We start from the raw sequence: 21,636 nt of genomic DNA, 5'->3' as shown, positions 1-21,636 counted from the left end.
GATTTAGATTTTGGTAATATATGTGAACGCTCAGTGTCAGATGTTCCTCTTCATGCACAACCTTTATGTCACACAGGAAACGGTAGAAACTAATCAGAAACTCACTGCGGTTATCATGCCACTATTTCTGGAGCTTGTTTTGTTCAGCAGAAATGATGTGATGATACAACATGTTGCGACTGTCAGGCTTGTTTGGGCTCCATCGAGGGTCTCCCTTTGTAGGTCTTAAAAGCATGACAATCCTCAGCTCGAGAGATCAAAGGAGCATCTTTTCTCAGTGACATGTAGATGCTGATTCACAGTGGACATATGAGGAAGCACATACAGAATCCAAAATGTTGTCCATGTGTTCAAATCTGACATTACTTGCAGTTAATATGTCATGTCACTCTGCCGAACGCTCCACGGTTTTAACTCATTACAGTCCTTGGAAGACAAAACTATAGAAAGAAGGTCAGAGAAGCTGTTTTATTGTTTATTTGAGTACGAAAAGAGCAGAACATGTTAAAGGTTTGAAGAAAGTTGTGTGATGTCAAAACAGAAAGTGTGTATGGTCAGGGTTTGGATTAGGTGAAAGAATTTCTCAAAACTGACAAATCTTCTTGGGTGTAAGGCATGATTTAACGTCCTCTAGCTACATCTTTTTTATTTCTGGTAAAAAAAAACTAAAAAAAAAAACATTTCTATGATTTCTATGATTGACTGACCATTATTTTCTCGAAAAAGTTATTTGAGACTGACTTATGTTTGGATCATTTACTCTGCTTTTGTCTTTCTTCTGGACCTCCGGCAGCAGAGAATCCTACACATAAACACAAAAGCCCAGATGAAGGTGCCAGTTAGTGCCAAGATAAAAGCAACCACATCCAGGCAGAAGTAGGAATACCAAGGCAAACTGAATCCTGCAGACTTCAGGTGGGCTGCTCCTTTGTTTCTGATGACGTACTCAATCCAGAAGATGGCGGTGTCCATAGGAGATACGGGTCTATCGCGGTGTAGCTTGGAGAGACGCTTTATGTTTTCACGGTAAGAGGGAGTCTCAATGACGTCCGTTAGAGCCTCCAGGAAGTTCTCTTTGGTCAGAGATTGGGGCTCCACCATCTGAGCTGCACCACGCGCCTTTAACCGGAATAGATTGTCAAACTGATCAAAGAAGAGGGGCAGGCCCAGAACGGGAACGCCGTGGTAGATGGCCTCATATACGCCATTGGTGCCTCCGTGGGCTACAAAGGCACGAGTCTTGGGGTGTCCCAGGAGATCTTTCTGAGGCAGCCACTTCACCACCAAGGTGTTGTTACCCAGAGATGAAGGTTTTTCACCCTCAAACCTCCAAATCACTTTCTGAGGGAGTTGAGCGAAAGCAGCAGCGATGGCCTCCGTGACTTCTTCAGACAAAGCTGACACCAACGTCCCCACAGACATGATCACTACCCCGTGTTCCCCAGAGCTCTGCACGAATGCTTCCAGATCAGCAGGGAGGGGTTTGGCCTCTTTGCACTGGAACCCTCCTATGTACACCACATTAGGCATGGTGGGCCGAGGGAACTCAAAGACAAAATCTGCCCTCAGCAGCCAGATATCAGCTGAATGCTGCAAGGACAGCAAGTCAGTTCCAGGAGGGAAGTGCCGCTTGAACAGCTCTGAGTAGGAAGGGTTGATGATGAAGTATTGTTCAACAACAGCTTGTATATAATGTAGCATATTCTTGGTCCTTTCCACAAAATCCATCTGATCAGTAAGTTCACTTACTGACACGGGGACATAGGAGACAGGAGAAGGGGCTATGGTAAAATGGCCATCCCCTGAATTAATCCAGCGTGCATTGAAAACCATCGGCAGCTTGAGGTAGCCACCAAGAAGAACCCCTGTGGTCAGACCAGGGTCTGTTAACATCAAGTCAAACTTGGCGTCCTGCAGCTTCTTCATAAAAACCGTGTTATCAAACATTGAAGCAGCCGATCTGGCCAGGACATCATGGCCCTGAGTAAACATGGATGTGATCACATGCCGATTGCAGAAACTGCGTATAAATGTGGGGTACCTGCGACACTGCATAGTGTCTTGTACCAGTTTATTGTAGTAGTCCCTGTCTCGCTCTTCCAGCATGAGTACATCGATAGAAGTATAAATGGAAGAGTTCTTGGGAATGTACCAGCTCTGTGGAGAACGTAGCACTGTGATGTCGTGGCCCCTGGAGTGCAGCTCCTTGAGGATCACCTCCATGTTGAGCCAGTGGCTGCCATCTAGAGGCACTACCAGAATTTTGCTGCTGCTACAGATAGTTGGACTGAGCAGCAGCAAGCAGAGCCCTGCCAGGGTTGCAGAGATTGAAATGGTGGACATTTCCTGGAAGAAACAAGAAAGGTAAGTTACTGGACCCTTCAACTGTGTAATCTTAAGTTGTAGCTGCTTCGTCTTGTGCCTGATTGGGATGAATGGAAGATAGTAGTGCTTCAAATTTGTGTAAACGCAACACAATGTATTGACCGTAGCAGAAACACATAGTGTAGCAAAGATGTTAAAAAGAAGCATGAAGTTCATTTTCTATGAGACAGAAATGAACAGCTTTGGAAGGCATTGTGTTATTTCAGGCGGCATGGGACTGAGGTGCAAAATGGAACAAAGGGAATGGTCAAAAATGTTTGCCTGTCAGCTCTGGACTAATTCACCTAAAAATGGAGAAAGTCATTTAGGGTTTTTGAGCCCCCCCCAAAAAAAACATATATCCATAAACTAAACTGCATTCTCATTTATGTCTTGAGCAAAACATATTCTCTCCGAGGTTATGATCTTGGGTATTCTTATGATCTTGGTTATCTTGGGTATTTGTTGTGTTGTTGTCCTTCCATGGATTGTATAAAAAGATACACAGGGCCCTTTTGACGTTGCCCACTGGTTTTCTGAAAAGCGCTTTTGAGGCTCAGTGTTGTGGCCCTGGCTGTTGATTTATTGCAAGTGTATGACTTTGTCTAACTGTCAGCTAATCCAAAAATGAGCAAAGGAGTGGACCTTAGGTAGGCCTTGCTCACATCCCTGTGCAAGGGATTGCTTTATGATGACCCATTTTTTTCACTCAGTGCAACCAGGCCCTTAACTTTCCATACCTTCAAGCCTTAACACAGTTGAAACAGAAATCTTTTATTTGCACCAGGCTGTTAACATGTTTGTTTCTGCTGTAGAGCTAAGAATTTCAACATGAGAGTTTAGGGGGTTTGGACCACTTTCACAGTCTGTCTCAAGTGGCCATTCAAGGAACTGCACGTCCATGTTTGCCTCATTTTTCCGCCATGAAGGTTGTTTCCAAACTGATAATGTTCTCTGCCAACCAATCATATATCAGTTGGGATAATAGTCATCACTCTAGTAGCTCAGAAAATAGAGAAAAAGCACAAGCAAGAGTGGCTGTTCACACATTAAACCATTCCTCTGCTTGGAAATAAGCTCCAGCATAAAGGGTAGTTAGTTACTGCTGTAGATTAGACGTTTTATATTTATATCATTCCATTCAAAATGAAGCAAACACCTCACCTGCTTCTGATAAGATCAAAATCCAGCAGTTTGACTTGAGTCCACGTTCTGAGTAGGTCAGGAAACAATGAAATATCTGTTTCCACACAACATAACTCTCATACACACAGGTTGAAGTCCAGCATGTGAGATTAGCCATGCCTCACAAAGGGATGAGTCTTTAGCTCTAGAGCAAAGGTTAAAGACCAGTGAAACATGAAACGCTCCCGTGAAAACATGAACTAATGTACACTGTAAATCAGACAGCAAATACTAGCATTTAACAACAATTCGTGAGCAAATGCTGATGTTACGGAATGTGATGGAAATTTTCTACTTTCTAAACATTCTGCAACCTTTGAAAACAATGGTGATGGTCATATTTTTATAATAGATATGGATTGGTCCTCACACTGGAAAAGCTTTAATGTATAAGCAAGAACATTAGATATGCCATAATTGTGTCTTTATTGTCCTTCCAGCCACACAGAGCCAGAACAAGAAGACGTGAATAGCTGCTAGATTGCATGTTTTTGCCAAATGAATGTCTTTTCTAGACAAAGTTCCTCATCATTCCGTCATTACTCATTTCCTTCATCGTTCCAGTTTTTACCAATTATTCGCATTTTACTGTATTTCAGCGCTCACGAGTCAGTTTCAGGCTCAGAATCTTGACTCAAACACTAAATGCGTTTCATGCTTTTGATGCAGAAACTTCAGGCTGAACAGGAGAAACAAAAAATCCAAACTGGAACACAGTCAGAGAGTGTGAGGTGGGAGCGGCAGGGAACGAGGGAAGGAGGAAGCGGCAAGGTCACACCGCGGAGGGAAAATAACGCGAGCGCTGGTGATTACAATAACAGCACGAGTCAATGCTCGACAGCCGTATCAGTGAACCGCAGCCTTTCCCTCCTCTCCTCTGCCTCTGTGGAGTTACATAAACCAGAGCCAGGGAACGAGACCCAGCTCAACACAACGGCAGCTCAGAGATCGTGGCTCTGAGGACTTAACAAAGAACACGGATCCTTTAATGTGAGGATAGAGCCAACGCTGTTTTACTGTGCAGATCAGTGCCTGGGTTTATTGTTAGTAAGAATGAACCACCTTTACAAGCCTGTAAATTCTACTTACAGAGAAGCTGAAGAGCTGCTGTGAGTTTCTCATATGATCAGTCACATGGAGAAAGAATGGCCAATCAGACGCGAGGATTTTATCTACAGTTCACTATCACACATACTACTAACAGAGGTAGAGAAGTATTTAGATCATTTAGTTAGATAAAAGTACCATTACAACAATATGAAAATATTCTACTGCAAGTGAAAGTCCTGCATGAGAAATCCTACCTAAGTACATAAATATAAAAGGAAAAGTTCTTCTTTGGTCCATCTGACTGATATATTATCATATATGATATTGATAAATTATTAATCGTGAAGCATGAGTGTGTCAGCAGCATGGTAATGATGTAGCTGCTGCAGGTGGAGCTGGTTTCATACAGTTTTATGTAAAGGGACAGCAGATGAAGCTTAGTGGCTGTCAGATGATTAATGTGAGAATAAGAAAAAGATTATAAAAAACTTCAAAAATGTTCTTAAAACTTTAGATTTTCAGTGACATTGTTACGATCCAGCCTCTAGGGTCAGCTGGATGCAACAAAAACAGATGGAAATGGTTCAAGTAATGCAATTTATTGCTCAGTAATGTAAATGAACACAACAGAACGGTGACAATACAAAAGAAGATGTGGATGTTGCTAAAAATGAACGAGCCAAACATAACCAAATGAAGGCAAACAGAGTATTGAAGCTAGCAAATAAAACTGAACTCTTTAGACAAACTTTAAATCTAATAGCAACATCCAGACATAGCAAAAGAAACTTAAACAAACTAGTGCCTCAAAATACAAGACTCAAGTAATTTCTTCACCAAGTTGCACAGCTGCTATCGGGAGTCAGTCTTTACTAAGACGCTCACGAAACTCCCACACCGAGTTAGCAGCTGCCAACAGAAGTTACATTAACACAAAGAGACAGACCGAGAGGCACCAGGGCGAACTGTTCACATTAAATTCCAGCCAGCCCCAAGCTGGTCGCTTTTATATCCAGGTGTGGTGACTGCTGGGGTGGAGGAGGAGGAGCGGTGGTGGTCCAATCCGATGTGACCGGAGGCGGGAGAACAAGGGCCAGAGTGCAGGTCTTCAGCTTCAGGCTAAGTAGCTGAGATGACTGGCAGCTGGTGTCCTGGATCGAGCTTTCAGTCCACATGACCAAAACGGCACCAACACCATGGGCTGTAACAGACATGTTGGATCAGTTTAACATTTATTGAAATGAAATCATGTGAGAGTTTTAGAGGCATCTGTAATGTGACGAAGACAGAAAGCTTGGAAATCACTGGTTTAATATTTAACCATGTATCCTAAAAGCTTGTTCAATTATACATTGATAACATTAATAGTAACTGAAACTGTCAGATACATGTAGTGGAACAGAAAGTACAATATATTCCTCTAAAGCAGAGTGGAGTGGAAGTATAAAGTAGTTTAACACCACTGACTACCAAGCATTTAAACATATTACTCTAGAGCTCTTAACTTTTTTGCAAAATATAGTTATTTATTCAAACAAGATGACAGCTAGAGCAGATTTCTTTGAGTTTATTGGAGTGTTTTCAACTTGTATTTATATATGAACCCAGACATCACAAAACAAATCAGCTGACCAAACAGCCTGAGTAGCCAAATGAAGCCCTCACCAAAAACAAACCGAGGGCCCCTTATTTATCAAGCCAAGGAAGACTGCTGACATTTTGCATATAACTAAAAATAGTCCCACTCAGAGCGGGACAGAGGAGCTATTTGTGAAGCTTCCTACACACCCTCTCAACAAGGAATCAAATGTTTTATTAAAGAAAAGAAAAGAAAAGAAAGAAAGAGAGAGAGAAAGGGTGAGCATAATCATGACATGTTTTAGCTATTAATGGAAGTTACGCACATTTTAAAGGCTCAGAGATGGTTTGATGCAGATATAACGCCGCATCGGGCAAGAAGTCTTAAAATTTAGGCCCTAACACCTGGTGAAGGTCGACGTTTTAAGGTAAATTTCAAGCTTATCCAGCCATGACTAATGCAAAGATATTGCAAGTTTTTTATGACAAAAGTTGTACGAGGCCCCAATTATATTGTGGCAATATATATTTTTGTACATCTTATATCTAAAGAACAGCTCTCACTTGTGTTAGTCTACCTATGCGCTTGTTTGTCTTCCCACAAACTAACTCTTAACAAGTTAGAACAAACCTGTTGATGTCTAGCAGCGTGGAGGAGATAGGATAACATTCTTTGGTAGGGAAAGTTGATAAAAATCCCTTTCCGTTGAAACCTAAAATATCCAAACTAGCATCGCTATGAAAATACTTTGCATTTCTAGACTGATTTTCGTGATTAGATGTTATATTTGCAGTTTTGCACTTTGGATTGCATGATGCCATGAAAACAGATATAGAACCCAAAGACAAAAATAAACCAGCAGGAGTAAGTTAGAAGAGGAGGGAGTTTGAAGATCCAGACTCCAGACTGGGTGGTCCGTATGTTTTCACAGCCAGCGCCTGGTTGCATCTTTTGACCTCCCCTGGCCACTTGGCACCATGAGCAGACGGTGCAGATGTTGGAGGTAGATGCAGACAGCTGCCATGTCTAACTGAGACACACAGAATGGAAAGAAAGTAACAGCTGGGGGGAAAAAAGAAAGGAGTGAGACATCTAGCGTCACTTTTTCTGACCTCATGAGGACGTTGTTGCAGCATCTGGAAGCTGAGCTGCAGCACATCCAGCAGGGGAAACCGAACTCCGAAGAAGGAAGAGAAGCAACCGTGATCAGAGTTCAGATGGTTGTGCACTGATAACAGGGTTTATCTCAAAGGGGCAGTAACAGGTCCGTTATCGTTTAAAGGGGTTGACGTGGGTCGTACAGTTTGGTTAAATAACTCTGATTGATAGCTAGAAGGCTCTAAATTAATTCTACATATAAAAGGATGAAAAATTGCAACGACTGTTAATGACATTTTACTCATTCCTGACTTCCTGTGCCTGTACCTTTATGTAACTGTCATATGCACCAGTGGAAGGCAAGGTAAAATTAAAACAAACAACATGTTGCATCACAGCCACAGGTGCTCCAATCTTCAGCCTGGATAGCGATCGCACTTTGAAACCGATGCTGCTAAAAACACATCCGTTGCCATGGCGATTACTCAAATAAGGAAAGGCCTGAAAATAAAAAAAACAACCATCCCTATTTTTCTCACGGGACTCCTTCTACATTCATTGCACCTTTTCAGAGTTGACCTCAAACAAAGCTCCTGAGGCGCTCGCTCGGTTCCGAACCTTTCCTTCCTCCAATTGTTGTGCGTCAAGACACGGCTCATTTGAATCCTTATGACAGCAGCGTTCACAGCAGTCACTTGGTGATAGTTGTTTACTATTAATCCGAACATTTTTTCTTTTTCTTTTTTTTTGCAGGAACTTCACACAACCCTGAAGTTTAATGTTAATGTCAGGTCTTCCTGTTGCATGCTCCCGTGTTTCCTTTGTAATGTTGCCTGAGGTTAAAGCTTCTGCACAGAAAACCAGTTTGACCACATGGAGCACACGGACGAATCTGCAACGATTTGAACTTGGCTTGTGTGACGTTTATTATGCAGATCTTTACACGGGCTTTGAGGTATAAGAGTTTTATTGCACTTATAAATACAGAATACTTGCATATGAATAGATATTAGAAGCAAATGGCGATAGAATGAGGTAAAATGTTAATTACTTAGCAACATTAAAATGTGTAATTCGCAACTAACAACTCTTATTACCATTCATGCAAGAGATTTTTGCACATGAGTTTCAGGACTACACATTTTTGGTGACATATCAAGTTTAATGAAGTCCTTTTGTAGATAAAAGTATGACAACAAATCAATCCAAAGGAACATATAAGATAAAAGAGAGAAAAAAAAATGAAATAACATGTCTAATTAAACTGTAGAGGGAATAAAATGTTGGTTTAAAATAGAAGAATCAGCATCATCAGTACACCAATGTGTCTCCCTGGCTAGCTCTCATTAGTGGATGTCACAGAGGCCAAGTGTCTGCTTATCTCCGCTTTCTGTTATTGAGTGATGCATCATTTACAGCCGTCATGTTCTGATCTGCAATCAGCCGCTCGGTGACATTCCTGATACAGATCAGAAGTCAGTCTTGTATGAATGGCCCTCGCTGATGACGAAGACGGGTCCCCAGTGACGTCTGTTTCACCAGCGATGAGGCGGTGGCGAACCCCGCCTTCTCTGGTCTTATTTGGGGTTCATGTTGACGAACAGGATGGGGTTCGCCCTGGTTTTGATCTCTCTTGCTATCTGGCACCAGGTGCAGGAGTAGCAGCACCAGGTGTAGCAGCAGTCTTTGCAGATGGTCCCCTGTGAAGACAGAAAGGTGATAAGAAACTTCCACCTGAAAACAAAAACTCCCCGAATTCAGTCAGTAACAACTGCAAAGCTGTGAAGTGATATTTATAACAGCAATAAACCTCATTACTACAATGTAAAACGTGTATTTGAGCTGTTGTTGAAGTAAAGTACTGATTTAAAGAAGTCTCTTTCTGCTTTGCTGAGGGCAGCTGACTTTAGGTATTACCTTAAAATTACACTTTGTCCCTTTACAATGATAATTAACTGAGTAAAAAATTATCTTTACTACTTCATTAGCAAATTTTTCTGCTCCAAACTAACCGCCATTATCTGTAATCCACAATGATTACAAAGGAAAGAACGATGAGTTTAATGACATCATGTTACGCTTAGATAAAGTGAATAATTCAGTTGGGAAAATAAGAAATGTCAAGTTCACTTTAGTTAACATCAAGTTGCGTCAATGCTCATTTGAGAGCAATCGCATTATTTAACTTGACTTAGTGGCATTAATATCACTTCTTAACTTAATTTGGTTAAACTTAATTAGGTTATGTGTTACCAGTTGAAGAAATTCATTAAAGTTTTATCCAACATTTCTCTTTTTATTAGCGTATAGAACCTGTCTATAACCAGCCAGTGTAATTCTACAGTAATGTGTTCCCTGCTGTTTTAAACTAACTGTAAATGGGCGATCGCTGTGGCAGGTGAATCATGAGTTGCAGGGTGTGGATAAATTTAACTATATTTTTAGGGAGCATTGGTTTGACTTTGGTTATATTTCTGATTCGTAAATAGCAGGATTGAACAAGAGTGATTGCAGTTGAGAACAACCTTGGCCCCTACTGATGAGAAACACTTTGGTGAATTTTGAAACACACAAAGTCTCCTTATCAAACCAAACTATGGTGAGATCTGGAAAAACTTCAACAAAAATGGACATTTGTACTTCCTCCTAATGACAGCTGGAAATTAGAGAGCGAGTCAATGAAGCTGAGGTGATTAAAACTGTTTTAAATCTTCTCAAAGTGCAATTCTACCAAATTTGATAGAACAGGAATGAAGCACAACAAATTCTTTTTTAATCACAGTAGGTGGCGTCTTCAGCCTTAAAAAAATGGAGCTGGTTGTGTGTTTTTTTTTTTATAACAGATACAGTCCCAGTACAAGTTTTCATGCAAAATAGATGAAATGCATGACATAAAGCTGTAAAAGTTATATAACACAGCTGACTGTTCAGCCACAGTCATTAATCACTGTTAAAATCTTCTAAACGCATCATCTGGAACAAAGGAAAACAGTGTGCCACGGTACATGAATTGCTGGATGTTGTCTGGGAATGTAATAGAGGCTGCAGTGAAAAGCCGAACAGGTTTGAGATTGATCAGAGATCAGATAAACAGTGAAGGGAACAGTGACCTCTATGCTGGTTAACTAAGTGGTGACGCAGTTGATGTGCGATTTATTGGCACGAAGGCGCCTCGGTAATGATAAAGTGGCTCAGTACCTCGATGCCGTATCGCTGGCGCACTGAAACCCTCATGGATGTGGTTATGGGGGGGATGAGTCCAAAACCGTCCAGCAGAGGTAAACACACACACTCCCCGGCCTTGTGCGATGTCACGCAGGTGAAGCAGGGAAAGCACCAAAACGCCAGGCAGCCTGAAAGAAGACACAGTAGTAAGACTTCACTGCTGGAAAACTTAGAGTTTTTAGATTTGATCTTTTGCATTATCTCAGGATGCCGCTGGTTTGCACTACACCCAGATACATGGCTATCTGCTGTCCTTTGCATTCTTCAGCCCAGATCAGCCCGAGTGATCAGCTCCGGGCACGTGAGACAGATTCAGACGGCCAAGTCTTGTCTCCACAAATGTGCAGAGAATTGCAGCCTTTTGTGTCTCTAATCAACAGGCACTTTGTAAAAAAAATCTGTTTGTCTGCTTTGTTAAGACATGGAGCTGCACTTACATGTGGGCAGGTCTTCGAAGCAATCACAGATGCCAGATGTCCAGTCGTTGGACGTCGTGCTCGTGATGTACGGCCTGGGTTGGTTTGAAACCGTGTCGGGCATGGCTTCAGCTTCTGATGAACAACTGCCACAAACAAACAAACAAACAGTAACAGTCATGACAACACTTCACTGTAAAACAAATGAACATAAATCAGTAAAAAATAAATAAATAAATAAAAATAATAATAAATAAATAAATATTGGTGTTGCAAATCCAAATCTAGAAGCAGGAAAAATATGTAAGAAAGAAGGAAAAAAAGTCACAATACTTTTAATTAGTTAATTTTTTTTTAACAACTTTAAATTAAGTAAAATTGTGTGATTTTACAGTCACACATTGTGATGGTATTTATTGTACAAACATTTTTAGGGCCTGTTTTTTGTGTGCTTTGTTTTTCAACAGTAAAAGTGTAAATTCATTTTTTTTTTCTATTTGATTTTGACTTGATCTGCAATTTAACAAAACTGTAAAAATCTGTCAAATAGTTTTAAAATATTTATTTTTCTATTCTGATTTAATAACCTTGTTCTCTTTATTTACACATGTTTTTTTTTAACTTTTTTTTTACAGGGAAATCTTTAAAATGACAAGAAAAATGACATTTTACACCTTTTTTGTTAATAAATTTTTTTTTACAGTATGCTGAAAATGCAAAATTTTGACCACTTGAGGATGACAAAGTAGGAAAAAAAGGAAAGAAGTATATTCTCTTATATTAAATTTGAAAAATGTAAGAATGTCAAGGTGTGTGTTTGTGTTTGTTTGTCTTTTCACAGGCACTAAATATAACAGTTATAAAATCACAAGGAACTGCAAATGCATTTGTTGACTTTAAGACCATTTGTATACGCTGATTAATATAAGTTTTGTCTCTTCATAATAGTGGAGCCTAAATGAGGATCAAACCCATTATGTCAGCTACATTTCTGCTTCTGTGTCCTGGTGCAGTTCAGCTTTCTGTGAGCTTGTGCCAGTGATGGAATTGTCATTTCTGTGGGATGTAAAATCAGCAGCTGCTCTGCCGGGGTGGCTACATTTTGGAGCCATGTTGCATGAGCCAGAATTTAACCCTCAGCTGGGCGCCAGATCAAGTTTGGCTCATCCGTGAATAGATTTCAAATTTTAAATCCTTTACAGGATCCTTCAAAAAATTTGATACACAGTCAGAAGCATTTACCAAACTGTACTGTACTCATTACAATAGAATGAAACTGTCATTACGGCCCGAACGCTTTGATTCTTCACTTCTTCATCACTAAAAATCTGAATTCTGTCTGTCTCTCTGATTGTCTTACCTTACTGTGGAGACGCAGCAGAGTTCCAACACCTGAATGACTGATGGAGTTCCAGGCTAATTTATAGAGCTGCTGTAAAGCAACAGACGTGACAGGACAGAAGAGGATGCATGCAACCAACTGGTCCGTCCAGTCGGACTTGTGTCAGCGCCGTAGACATCAGACCATCTGACCCTCATGCATCCTTTTAAATCTCAGACGTCATTGTGCTTAAAAATTGCCACATTTCAACTACTAGTCAGTTCTTAGTCGTACATATGTGATAAGAAGGGTAGAAAATGTCCCGCACCGCAGCGACACGTGGGTCCGTGCACTTGTTTGCATATTGCAAAGCTCTTGGTCCCATTTGCTAGGAAGTTGTGCATTCTGCCATTTCCTTGTATTGTTCAGACGTTAGCATTGCAGTGCTTAATCATTTTATTAGAATTCATTCAAACAGTTCAAAACTAAATATTTGGATCAAAATGCCACTTGAAATCCCAGAGAGGCCCAATGGACGGGGATGTGGGCAGGAATGATAGCATGCACTGAATGGAATGTATTCAGTGTGAGCAACTGGAAGGTGAACAGAAATAAAATCTGTGTTTTGACAAGTGACATCAGAATGAGAGGATCCTTTTACTGATTTCTAGCAAATAATCCTTATCATGTTTAGACTTTATCACTCAAATGAGCTACAACAGGAATTTAAAACAAAAACAACAATGTATCACTTCAACTGTAGTATCTTGGAATTCGTGTTTAATTGTCAAATCAGGGGCTGCAAGGTGGAGCAGTGGTTAGCACTGTTGCCTCGCAGCAAGAAGGTGGCTGATTCATGTCCCGGTAAGGACACCCAGGATCTTTCTGCGTGGAGTTTGCATGTTCTCCCCGTGCAGCGTGGGTTCTCTCCGGGTTCTCCAGCTTCCTCCCACACAGTCCAAAAACATGTTGAGGTTAATTGGTGATTCTAAATTGTCTGTAGGTGTGAATGTGAGTGTGCTTGGTTGTCTGTCTCTAAGTGTAGCCCTGTGATAGACTGGTGACCTGTCCAGGGTGTCCCCTGCCTTCACCCTGAGTCAGCTGGGATAGACTCCAGCCTCCCATGACCCTAATGAGGATGGATGAATGGTCAAATCAGTTGCTGAGGTAAAAGCTATTGTGTTCCCTTTCTTTATTATAAAAAGACAAGCTTTTAAGATAAGAGAAAAACAACAACTACGCAGTCACGAATGATAATTTTTAAAGCTTAATCTCCCTAAAACTCCTCTCTGTGTGTCAAAGTTACACATTTTGAAGAGTTTTTTCCATAAAAATAATACCTTTCTGCCTTAAAATGGTCCAGATGTAAATACATTATTGTTATTTTGTGCATGATAAATCCTTTAAAACACCACATGGATGTATTAACAAGGTAAAAAAAACAGTTTTCATCAGAGGGAGTCTTTAAAACATGAATGAAACCTCACATGCAAGGGAAATATTCAGATTCGTTTTAATGACGACTGTACTTTTACCATGTTCGAATGTCATTATCTGTTTATCTAAGATAACAGTTGCAACCTGGTTTAACATTGTCCCTCTCTATAACATTCCTGTCATTTGTGCATGTAGGGATTCATGAATGCATCATTTTCTGCGTTTTATTTCTGCATTTATTGGAAACAAACATCCTCAGTGTTGCTTTAACTTTACTAAAGAATGCAGCAGTGGGAGAAGCAAAATTTAGATTCACTAAAAGTACTAATACATCAATATACATTAAAAAAAATACTCTATTATATGTAAAAGTTCTGTTTTCAAAGCCCTACTGTATTCACCTACTTCAGATATTAGGTAGTTTGATTAGAAGAGGGAACAATTAAAAAAACAAAACAAACAAAAAAAACACAATTATGCAGACGATTATCTATTTTTTACTTTAAAAAAAAAACTTATTTTAGTGATTTTGGATCACACTTATAAAAAAAAACATCCTCTATGGAGCTGAAACTGAGTCACATTCCACCACTGAAAGAATATAATCCAGTCCTCAAAAGAACAAGACCTCAGCTTCTAACCTTGAAATAGCTTTTATCACAGTTCTTTCTCTTCATCTGGGGACAAAGTGAACTTTCCTCTCTTCGCGACGCATTGTGTCCCCGCTCGGTCCCTCTGAGGTAACTGGGAGTGGCTGCGGACCGGAGGAAGTGTGATTAAATCAACTCCTGTACTCTGGAGGACAGGGCTGCATGAGAAAACCATAAGTCCTGGATGTGTCTAGACCAAGTGCGCCCCCTGCAGGGAGGTCAGAGCGCTGTATCTGGCCAGGGAGGAGGAGGAGGAGGAGGAGGCGTGGGATGCTGCTCTTCTCTTCAGCTCTCTGGAGATCTGGAGCCAAGATAGCGGATAGCAGCAGCATCCATACAGGCAGTCGCTCCACACACTCCCCTGTAGGACACACACAGAGAAAAAAAGGCCTGAACGCAGGTGGGAGGCTCGAACAAAAGGTGAACATTTGCATTTAGGTGCAAAAAGGTTTTTTACTGATATATAATGCAGCAGAGCAGAGCTTCATTTGTCCGTTATGAGCTCAAACTGACATCCTTCCTACTTCACAGCATCACTGAGAGTTAAACTATAACTGAGCATCAAATCTGTTGTAGTTTTATCACATTTCTCTGTGATAAATGCAAGAACACACACTGCAGAAGTGTGCAACAATGCTTGAAGTGTTGTTGTCGGTGTAACAGCACAAATCCTGCTCTTCTGTTTCGGTAGAATCCTCCCTCAGAGGGCAGCGAGTTTCTTGCAGCCAAGTGTTTGCTCATAGCAACAGAACAAGGGCTTGTCAGTAATGTCATGATGAGAATGTTGGTGGGTGAGATTTGATAAATCAATAAAGTCTGAAAGACACAGCAACAAGGCCGATGCTTCCATGTGCAGCTTCTGATTTCTCTCCTGAGTCAGCACGGCAGTTTAGAGCCCAATGAAGGTTTAATTCTTTACCAAATATTGTACTCACAAAATATTAACTTCTGAATTTGCTTGATGTTTATGCAGTTGGGAAAATTTGACATCTGACAATCAGCTTGTGGATTCTGATGCAGCTGTTTTTTAAATGCTGGTGATGCAAAAGCAGCGATCATCTTAAACTTTCCCTCTTCGGCGACACACCTGGGATCTGTTCACTTTCTCTCCACTGCACCGCCTCCCCTGTGAATTCAGTGTGGGAGGGCGACAATAGCAACTACAATCATCAGTCCTCCTTCAAATGTCATTACAGGCTCGGTGATGTGTATGTAACATGCAGCGTTCAGATTGGAAGTCTGCACGTGCAGTAAAGATAAACAGAAACACATTGTTTCTCAGCTTTGAGATTCCAGACAGGCCGACGAAATTAATCAAAAAGCAATTTAAGGGGTGCCGCTATAGCTCACCTGGTTGAGCTGGCGTCCCATGTGTAGGGCTACAGTCTCAATGTGGAGGTCATTAGTTTGAATCCCGCTCATGGCCCTTTCCCACATGTCCTCCCCCCATTCTTTTCCCCTACTTTCCTGTCTCTCTCTCACTAACACGATCCAATAAAGGCACAAAGGCCAAAAAAATAACAATTTAAGAAGAAAAAATTAAGAGGTGACTGCTGATCCATAAGGCTGTTCTATAGGAACAGCAGCCTTTGAGCTAAATGCTAACATTAGCATCTAGATGTTTATGCAACTGAAGTAAATGCAAAATAATTTCTGCATTATTTCCAAGTTGACAAGTAGACTAAAATCTCTGATAAAAAAAAACAAAGAGCAAATATTTTGACTATATTGAAACTAGAATGTGCAATTCCTGGAAAAGTTGTAAGTATGATTGCAAAAGGCTGCAGTAGCTGCTAAAGCTTGTACAGGTGAACACATGTTCAGAATTTGGTGTCAACTCTGCAGCCTTCTGATCACAATGCATCTGACAAACAGAAGGCACGTCAAGTTTATACAGTTTTATAGTGGTGGTCGTTGTCAGTATGAACTCAACATTGCAGCTGCACTTCAATCCGCAACAACAGTGACAACACTTAAGATCACTGACACACAAGTTGATCCCTGAAAGAGAACTGAGTACATCTGTGACTTCCAATCAGCCTGACTGCAGGAACATGGTTATAAAATGATGCACTAACACCAAAACTTTCCCAGTTTTGGGGTTGTGTCTACTTGCATGTCTGCATCACACAGAAAGCAGTTGCCAGAGGAACTGAAAATGAGTCCTCTTGACTATTGTCAGCTGGGATTTTTCTCTATGTGTCCACTTGTGGCTCTATAAAGTTTTGAAGGAGCAGCCAGTTCACACAGCAAAAGAACTTCTTGTGCTTCTCCTTTTATTCTCAAACGGGACAGAATGCATTGATTTGCTGCTTTTTTCTCCTGTTCAAAAGAAACAAGTCAGGATTCAGGAATCTCCAAATATGATGATTTTTTTTTATGACAGAAAGAAAATACTATTGTGAGCAGCAAAAATGTTGTTGTTTAATTTTATTTTTTTAGTCCAATCAATAATTATTGGTAATCAAAAGTCTATTGATTTTGGTGATTCTCAAAGTCTACTGACTTTGAGAAAATTTTGAGGCACTTCTTCCAAGAAATCCAACTAGATCCATGCTGATAGCACAGCTAAAAAAGAAAATGTTACTTTAACTTTAAAGATCTCTCTTCTTGGGAAGGTGTTTCACCGTATTGCTGGAAAAGACACGGCTGATTATTTCCACTATGGAGCTACAGTCCAACAAGGATCAAAATCATTCAGATTTCCAGATTCTCCTACATCAGGGGTGTCCAATCCTGGTCCTCGAGGGCCACAATCCTGCATGTTTTAGATGTTTCCTTCTTCAACACACCTGATTCAAAAGATCAGGATGGTTATCAGGCTTCTGCAGAGCTTGATGATGAGCTGATCATTTGAATCAGGTGTGTTGGAAGAGGGAAACATCTAAAACATGCAGGACTGTGGCCCTCGAGGACCAGGATTGGAGACCCCTGTCCTACATAATGAACCAAAGGAACTAATCCTGTCAACTTGCAGGGTGGCAATCAACCGTTTTTGTATCATCATTCTTACTCAGAATCAGTTTCTTGGCTAAATTACTCCAATATTAAAAGTTGGCATTGTGTAGCATAGAGTAGTTCACAGTTTGAGCAGACTTCTAGGTGAGCTGGTGTGTTCCAGCTGCAGTGAACAACAGTGCAGAGTTATATCTGAGCCATTTTTATGAGAAAAACGTCTGAAGATGTAGCATTAATACACGAAGATGAGTACTTTGAGGTTTAAACAATGAGCGGAAAGAGGCTTTAAGGAAGCAAGAAATGTCCAAACAAAAACATGGATTATTCACACAGAGGCGATCCAGAGCTCCTCATCTAATCTGTACAGATCTACCACTTCTCACGATACACACCGTCAGCTTTGTCCTTCCACTCGTGAGAGAGTATTTGTTTCACAAACAACCTACATGCTGGGACTTGTTTCTTTTTTTTTGTGTTGTTTTTTTTTTTTTTTTTTCTAAGAACTTCTGGCATCTTCGCCGCTCATGCTCGGCTGTACTGACAGCGATCCGCGGCCCACTCCACCTCCAGAGAAAGCCAACATTACCAACCACCTCCTTCTCTCCGATGGCAGCGCTCCAGCCTCCTGCCTGCCTGCCTGCCTGCCTGGCCTCCAACCACTCCCACCTCCTGCCTTATCTCTCCTTGTCTTCACTGTCCCAGAAACGAGCGACCGGGCTTATCCGGCATCAAACTCACACCTCGTTCCCGGAATGTGCTCTTTTTCATGTGAAACATCTGTTGAGCACCGATCGGTGACGAAGGACCCGATGTCTATCGAGGAGTGCGGTCACGCCTGCAGGTGCATGAGCGTTGGATAAACAGTGCAGCAGGGAAGCAGTGGGTGGGCAGCTTGAGCAGTTAGTTGTTTATTCATTGGTTTATTTATAACTGGAGTGAAGACTTATTAATTTAATAAATGTGTCCTGATTTCATCCTTGGCGTGTATCTAATGTCACCTCATGGACTCCAAACATTGTTTGCGTTGCTGAAGTAATAACTGCTGTCATTAGTTGTACCCGCCGACGCTGCAGCTATTTCCACTGTGCACCGTTATCAGGTCTCATCACTGAGACGTCTCCATCTCCTCGGCAGCAATCCTAATTATTCAGATCAGCGGCAGCTCTGTGTAATTGAGCTGGGGACACGGCGAGGTACGCTAGAAAGCAATCAGCTGAACCGTTCGAGCCGGTGTTTATCACGACATCACGACCACAGGGGGCCGCTCAGCTCGACTGGAAGAATTCAATCAGTGCTGTTTAGAGTGAAGTTTTGCTCTTGTGTTCCTGCAACCAAATCCTGCGAAGAAGACTTGATGTCTACTAAAGCTGTCAGCTGTAAGCTACCAAATGTTAGTCGAGACTGGGATTATGGTGCAAAAATGATCCAAAACCTGCAACAGTTTTAAAATCATGCACTGTTTTCTGACGTTCCCTCTCAACAGCATTATCACCTGTGCATCTATACATCCCTGTGGTCTTGCATACGTTAAGGAAAACCTCCAGGAAACAAAGAATGAATAAAAGCACAATATGTAGAAACTATCTCAGCTATCTCATAAACAATGTGAGGCCGACTGGATCTACATCCTCTGCCTTAATGAACTACTTCTTAACATTTCCCTGTAGTTTGTCACATTTGTAAATAAGGACTTGGGTAGATTAATGCTATTTTACTATGTGTCCCTCTCCTCTTTGGTGCACATATTGATCTGTCTGTATAGATTTAGAGGGCCAAAGGTGCCAGCAGAAAATATCATATGCACCCAAACTGTATGAAAAACTTGAAAAATTTGGCCTGATTTTATGAGTTTTTATCTGTATTTTAACAAAACAAACTAAGGGAAATATGTAAAATGACAATTTATTTTTTACAAATGTTCATCCTTCATATAAATATTGGTAAAATATCTGTAAAACAATTATATCTGTGGTTAATTTAAATGCAGTAAAATACAGTGAAACACTATAAAGCAAGAAATCTCTGTGAAATTATGATTTTCTTACAGTTAATGTGTAAATGAAAAATTCTTTTTTGTGATTACATGAGTTAATATCTGTAATTTTGAAAACTGGGAAAACTAAAATGCTTTTATTTTTTTCATTTCAGACAGTGTACTGCAGCCTCTGTGGCATCAGATAAGTCAACTTTTGCTGAAGTTTGAAGATATCGCCCTCTAAAAAACATGAACCTATGCAGGTAAATGAAAATTTTTGATCAAATATGTTCATTTCTAATTGAAATCGTGAGTGTGATCCAACTGAAAAGTACATAAAGGCACCAATAAATCGTGTAAAATCTGTAAAAGTACCATCTGTGCTGTGTTACAGTACCTGTATGCCGTATCGCTCCCTGACAGAAGCCCTCATGGCCAGAGAGGCTGGTGTGACGCAACCAATACAGTCCAGCAAAGGCAGGCAGGGACACACACCCACGGCACTGGTCACCTTACAGGTGAACACTGGGAGGCAGCACAGGGCAAAACAGCCTGCACACATAAAGAAACATGACAGCTAATGTAAGAGCCATTCTTACAACTGTCCAACATTTGCAGCTGTCACTAAGTTGGTTAAAGTGGATCAGATGTGATGTAAAGCCATTCATGATGTCTCACATTGGACACTTACAGTCTCCTATGTCTTTGTAGCACTCACACAGACCAGTGCTCCACTGTCCGGCCTCCTGAACCCGGCTCTCCGGCTGAACCTGGACCACCTGTTGGTACATAACTGAGCTGCCCAGCCGTGATGATAAAAGAAAGTTAGGATTAAAACATAATCAAATGAAAAATTAGCTGTCATCTTATTTGTTTTTCCTTGTGAAGGCTTGTGATGCTCTTCACATGTTCAAATAAAACATGTTTTAGTTTGTGAACAATTAGGCCTCCAACCCAGACCTGGCACCCCTCAAAGTTTCTATTTCAAATAATGTTACTTCTTCCCTACATGAAACTCAAATCCTGCCACCAGATTTGAAAGACATATTTAAAAGATAGCCAAAACTGCAAAAATGTAGTAGAGTTAGAAACAGTGAAAACAGAAAGAATCATTAAATTTATTAATTTCTCAAAGAACTAATCATGTGTTTGGTGCATTTTTATTGGGAAGATTCACCAAGTGAGAACACAAAATCAATCAAAATAACAAATTTGGTGAAAATAAGTTATTTGCACCAAACTGTGTAAAACAAAAAAAAAAACCCAAAACAAACAAACAAACAAAAAAATCAGTTCTCCTTGATGCAGTTTAGAAGCAATGATTGGTTCAAATGTGTCAGTCATGTGACCAAGATTTCGAGGCTTTTCGGATAAATTGGGCTGAACTACAGGAGCAAGAGGAAAGAAAATAAAAGATAATTGATCAGTAAAATAAATCGAGCATGACTCAGAAACCGTGTATAGAGGAGCAAGTTGTCATCGAGTTGTACAAACACCACATTGATGTTCACAGTATCTTGAAAAATGCAGAGTTTATAGAGGTTGTAAAAATAGAACTCAATCGAGATAACAGTATGTTTGTATTAGCAATCAGAGGGATGCCGAGTAGAAGCTAAATCTCTGCAAAGACATGAACATTAGGACTATGTGATGATATTTGTATGCTCCTTGTACCACCCACCCAGATTAATATCTCACTGCGTTGGCACCACATAGCAAAAGGAGGCTACAAACCAGCTACCTCTGCATATTTGTGGGTCATAACTGAAACCAAAATCTACAGGAAACCATCACCTGAGTCAAAAAAAGATGAAAAGATTGTCCAGCTTGCAAACTTCCACGCCCCTCCCTCAGAAAGGATTAAACGCTGCCGTGTCCTGACTCGAGCTATTCTTTCACCACATGTCTCAACTCTGAGAAAGAGTCCACCAGAGTGCTCAATGTCACAGCTAATCCTCTGAAGAATGATTCACATCAGTGTTCTAGGCAGAGTGAAGTATTACTGAAAATATGTAACCAGAAGAACACGACAGAGGACTCACCTGTCTAAAAGTTATCCAAACCACTGGAAACCCAACAACTTTACTTCCTTTCCCTCTGTCCTCTATGACTTACATGTGTGTGCTCTTTATTCGCTGCCTGACTGCAGTGTTTTGGTGTAAACATGAAACTGTCGGACAAGATCAGTAAACAAGGCGCTGTGTTCCCATTACAGCCAACTCTTGCTGACCTCGACATTTTCCAGTGCAGTCCAGCGAGAGATAGGTCGAAGTCTAAAAGGATGTCCAGATACTGTGACTTTTAGTCAGCTAGTCGGTGACACAGTATTTGCTTACTTGCAGTAAAATGTCTTGCTAAACTATCTAGAAAATAATCAG

The 21,636-nt window shown here is 40.7% G+C and overlaps 3 protein-coding genes across 4 annotated transcripts; all 3 read right to left on the bottom strand.

The window, feature by feature from the left end:
• Nucleotides 1-461: 461 nt before the first annotated feature.
• LOC103374262 (UDP-glucuronosyltransferase 2B17-like) lies at nucleotides 462-4,683 on the bottom strand. Of its 2 annotated transcripts, none has more exons than XM_008304326.1 (2): nucleotides 4,639-4,683; nucleotides 462-2,346 (listed from the first exon to the last, which is right to left on the bottom strand). In XM_008304326.1, exons 1-2 carry the CDS (start codon nucleotides 4,669-4,671, stop codon nucleotides 757-759), a joined length of 1,623 nt encoding a protein of 540 aa, XP_008302548.1. In that variant the 5' UTR covers nucleotides 4,672-4,683; the 3' UTR covers nucleotides 462-756. The 2 variants fall into 2 exon arrangements, with proteins under 2 accessions (XP_008302548.1, XP_008302549.1); XM_008304327.1 differs by lacking the exon at nucleotides 4,639-4,683 and adding an exon at nucleotides 3,529-3,873.
• Nucleotides 4,684-8,233: 3,550 nt separating this feature from the next.
• Nucleotides 8,234-12,386, bottom strand: LOC103374261 (cornifelin homolog A-like). The gene is made up of 4 exons (XM_008304325.1): nucleotides 12,278-12,386; nucleotides 10,939-11,063; nucleotides 10,475-10,629; nucleotides 8,234-8,976 (listed from the first exon to the last, which is right to left on the bottom strand). The coding sequence occupies exons 2-4, from the start codon at nucleotides 11,039-11,041 to the stop codon at nucleotides 8,854-8,856; spliced, it is 381 nt and encodes a 126-aa protein (XP_008302547.1). The 5' UTR covers nucleotides 11,042-11,063; nucleotides 12,278-12,386; the 3' UTR covers nucleotides 8,234-8,853.
• A 1,821-nt stretch (nucleotides 12,387-14,207) lies between these two features.
• LOC103374260 (placenta-specific gene 8 protein-like) lies at nucleotides 14,208-20,106 on the bottom strand. Its single transcript, XM_008304324.1, has 3 exons — nucleotides 19,950-20,106; nucleotides 19,656-19,810; nucleotides 14,208-14,686 (listed from the first exon to the last, which is right to left on the bottom strand). Exons 1-3 carry the CDS (start codon nucleotides 20,047-20,049, stop codon nucleotides 14,516-14,518), a joined length of 426 nt encoding a protein of 141 aa, XP_008302546.1. The 5' UTR covers nucleotides 20,050-20,106; the 3' UTR covers nucleotides 14,208-14,515.
• Nucleotides 20,107-21,636: the final 1,530 nt, after the last annotated feature.

Source organism: Stegastes partitus, unplaced genomic scaffold (genome assembly GCF_000690725.1).
Source record: "Stegastes partitus isolate 25-593 unplaced genomic scaffold, Stegastes_partitus-1.0.2 Scaffold2189, whole genome shotgun sequence".
In the NCBI taxonomy this organism is placed as follows: domain Eukaryota; kingdom Metazoa; phylum Chordata; class Actinopteri; family Pomacentridae; genus Stegastes; species Stegastes partitus.
This window is presented reverse-complemented; position numbering and strand designations above follow the sequence as displayed.

Coding starts and splice junctions, on each gene's coding strand:
- LOC103374262 (XM_008304326.1), bottom strand. CDS start 4,671: ATGAGAAACTCACAGCAGCTCTTCAGCTTCTCT. Junction 2,347..4,638: donor AGCAGCTCTTCAGCTTCTCT/GTAAGTAGAATT, acceptor TGTTTCTTCCAG/GAAATGTCCACCATTTCAAT.
- LOC103374261 (XM_008304325.1), bottom strand. CDS start 11,041: ATGCCCGACACGGTTTCAAACCAACCCAGGCCGTACATCACGAGCACG. Junction 10,630..10,938: donor CTTCGAAGACCTGCCCACAT/GTAAGTGCAGCT, acceptor GTCTTCTTTCAG/GCTGCCTGGCGTTTTGGTGC. Junction 8,977..10,474: donor GCCAGCGATACGGCATCGAG/GTACTGAGCCAC, acceptor CTGTCTTCACAG/GGGACCATCTGCAAAGACTG.
- LOC103374260 (XM_008304324.1), bottom strand. CDS start 20,049: ATGTACCAACAGGTGGTCCAGGTTCAGCCGGAGAGCCGGGTTCAGGAG. Junction 19,811..19,949: donor CTACAAAGACATAGGAGACT/GTAAGTGTCCAA, acceptor TTATGTGTGCAG/GCTGTTTTGCCCTGTGCTGC. Junction 14,687..19,655: donor GGGAGCGATACGGCATACAG/GTACTGTAACAC, acceptor TGTGTCCTACAG/GGGAGTGTGTGGAGCGACTG.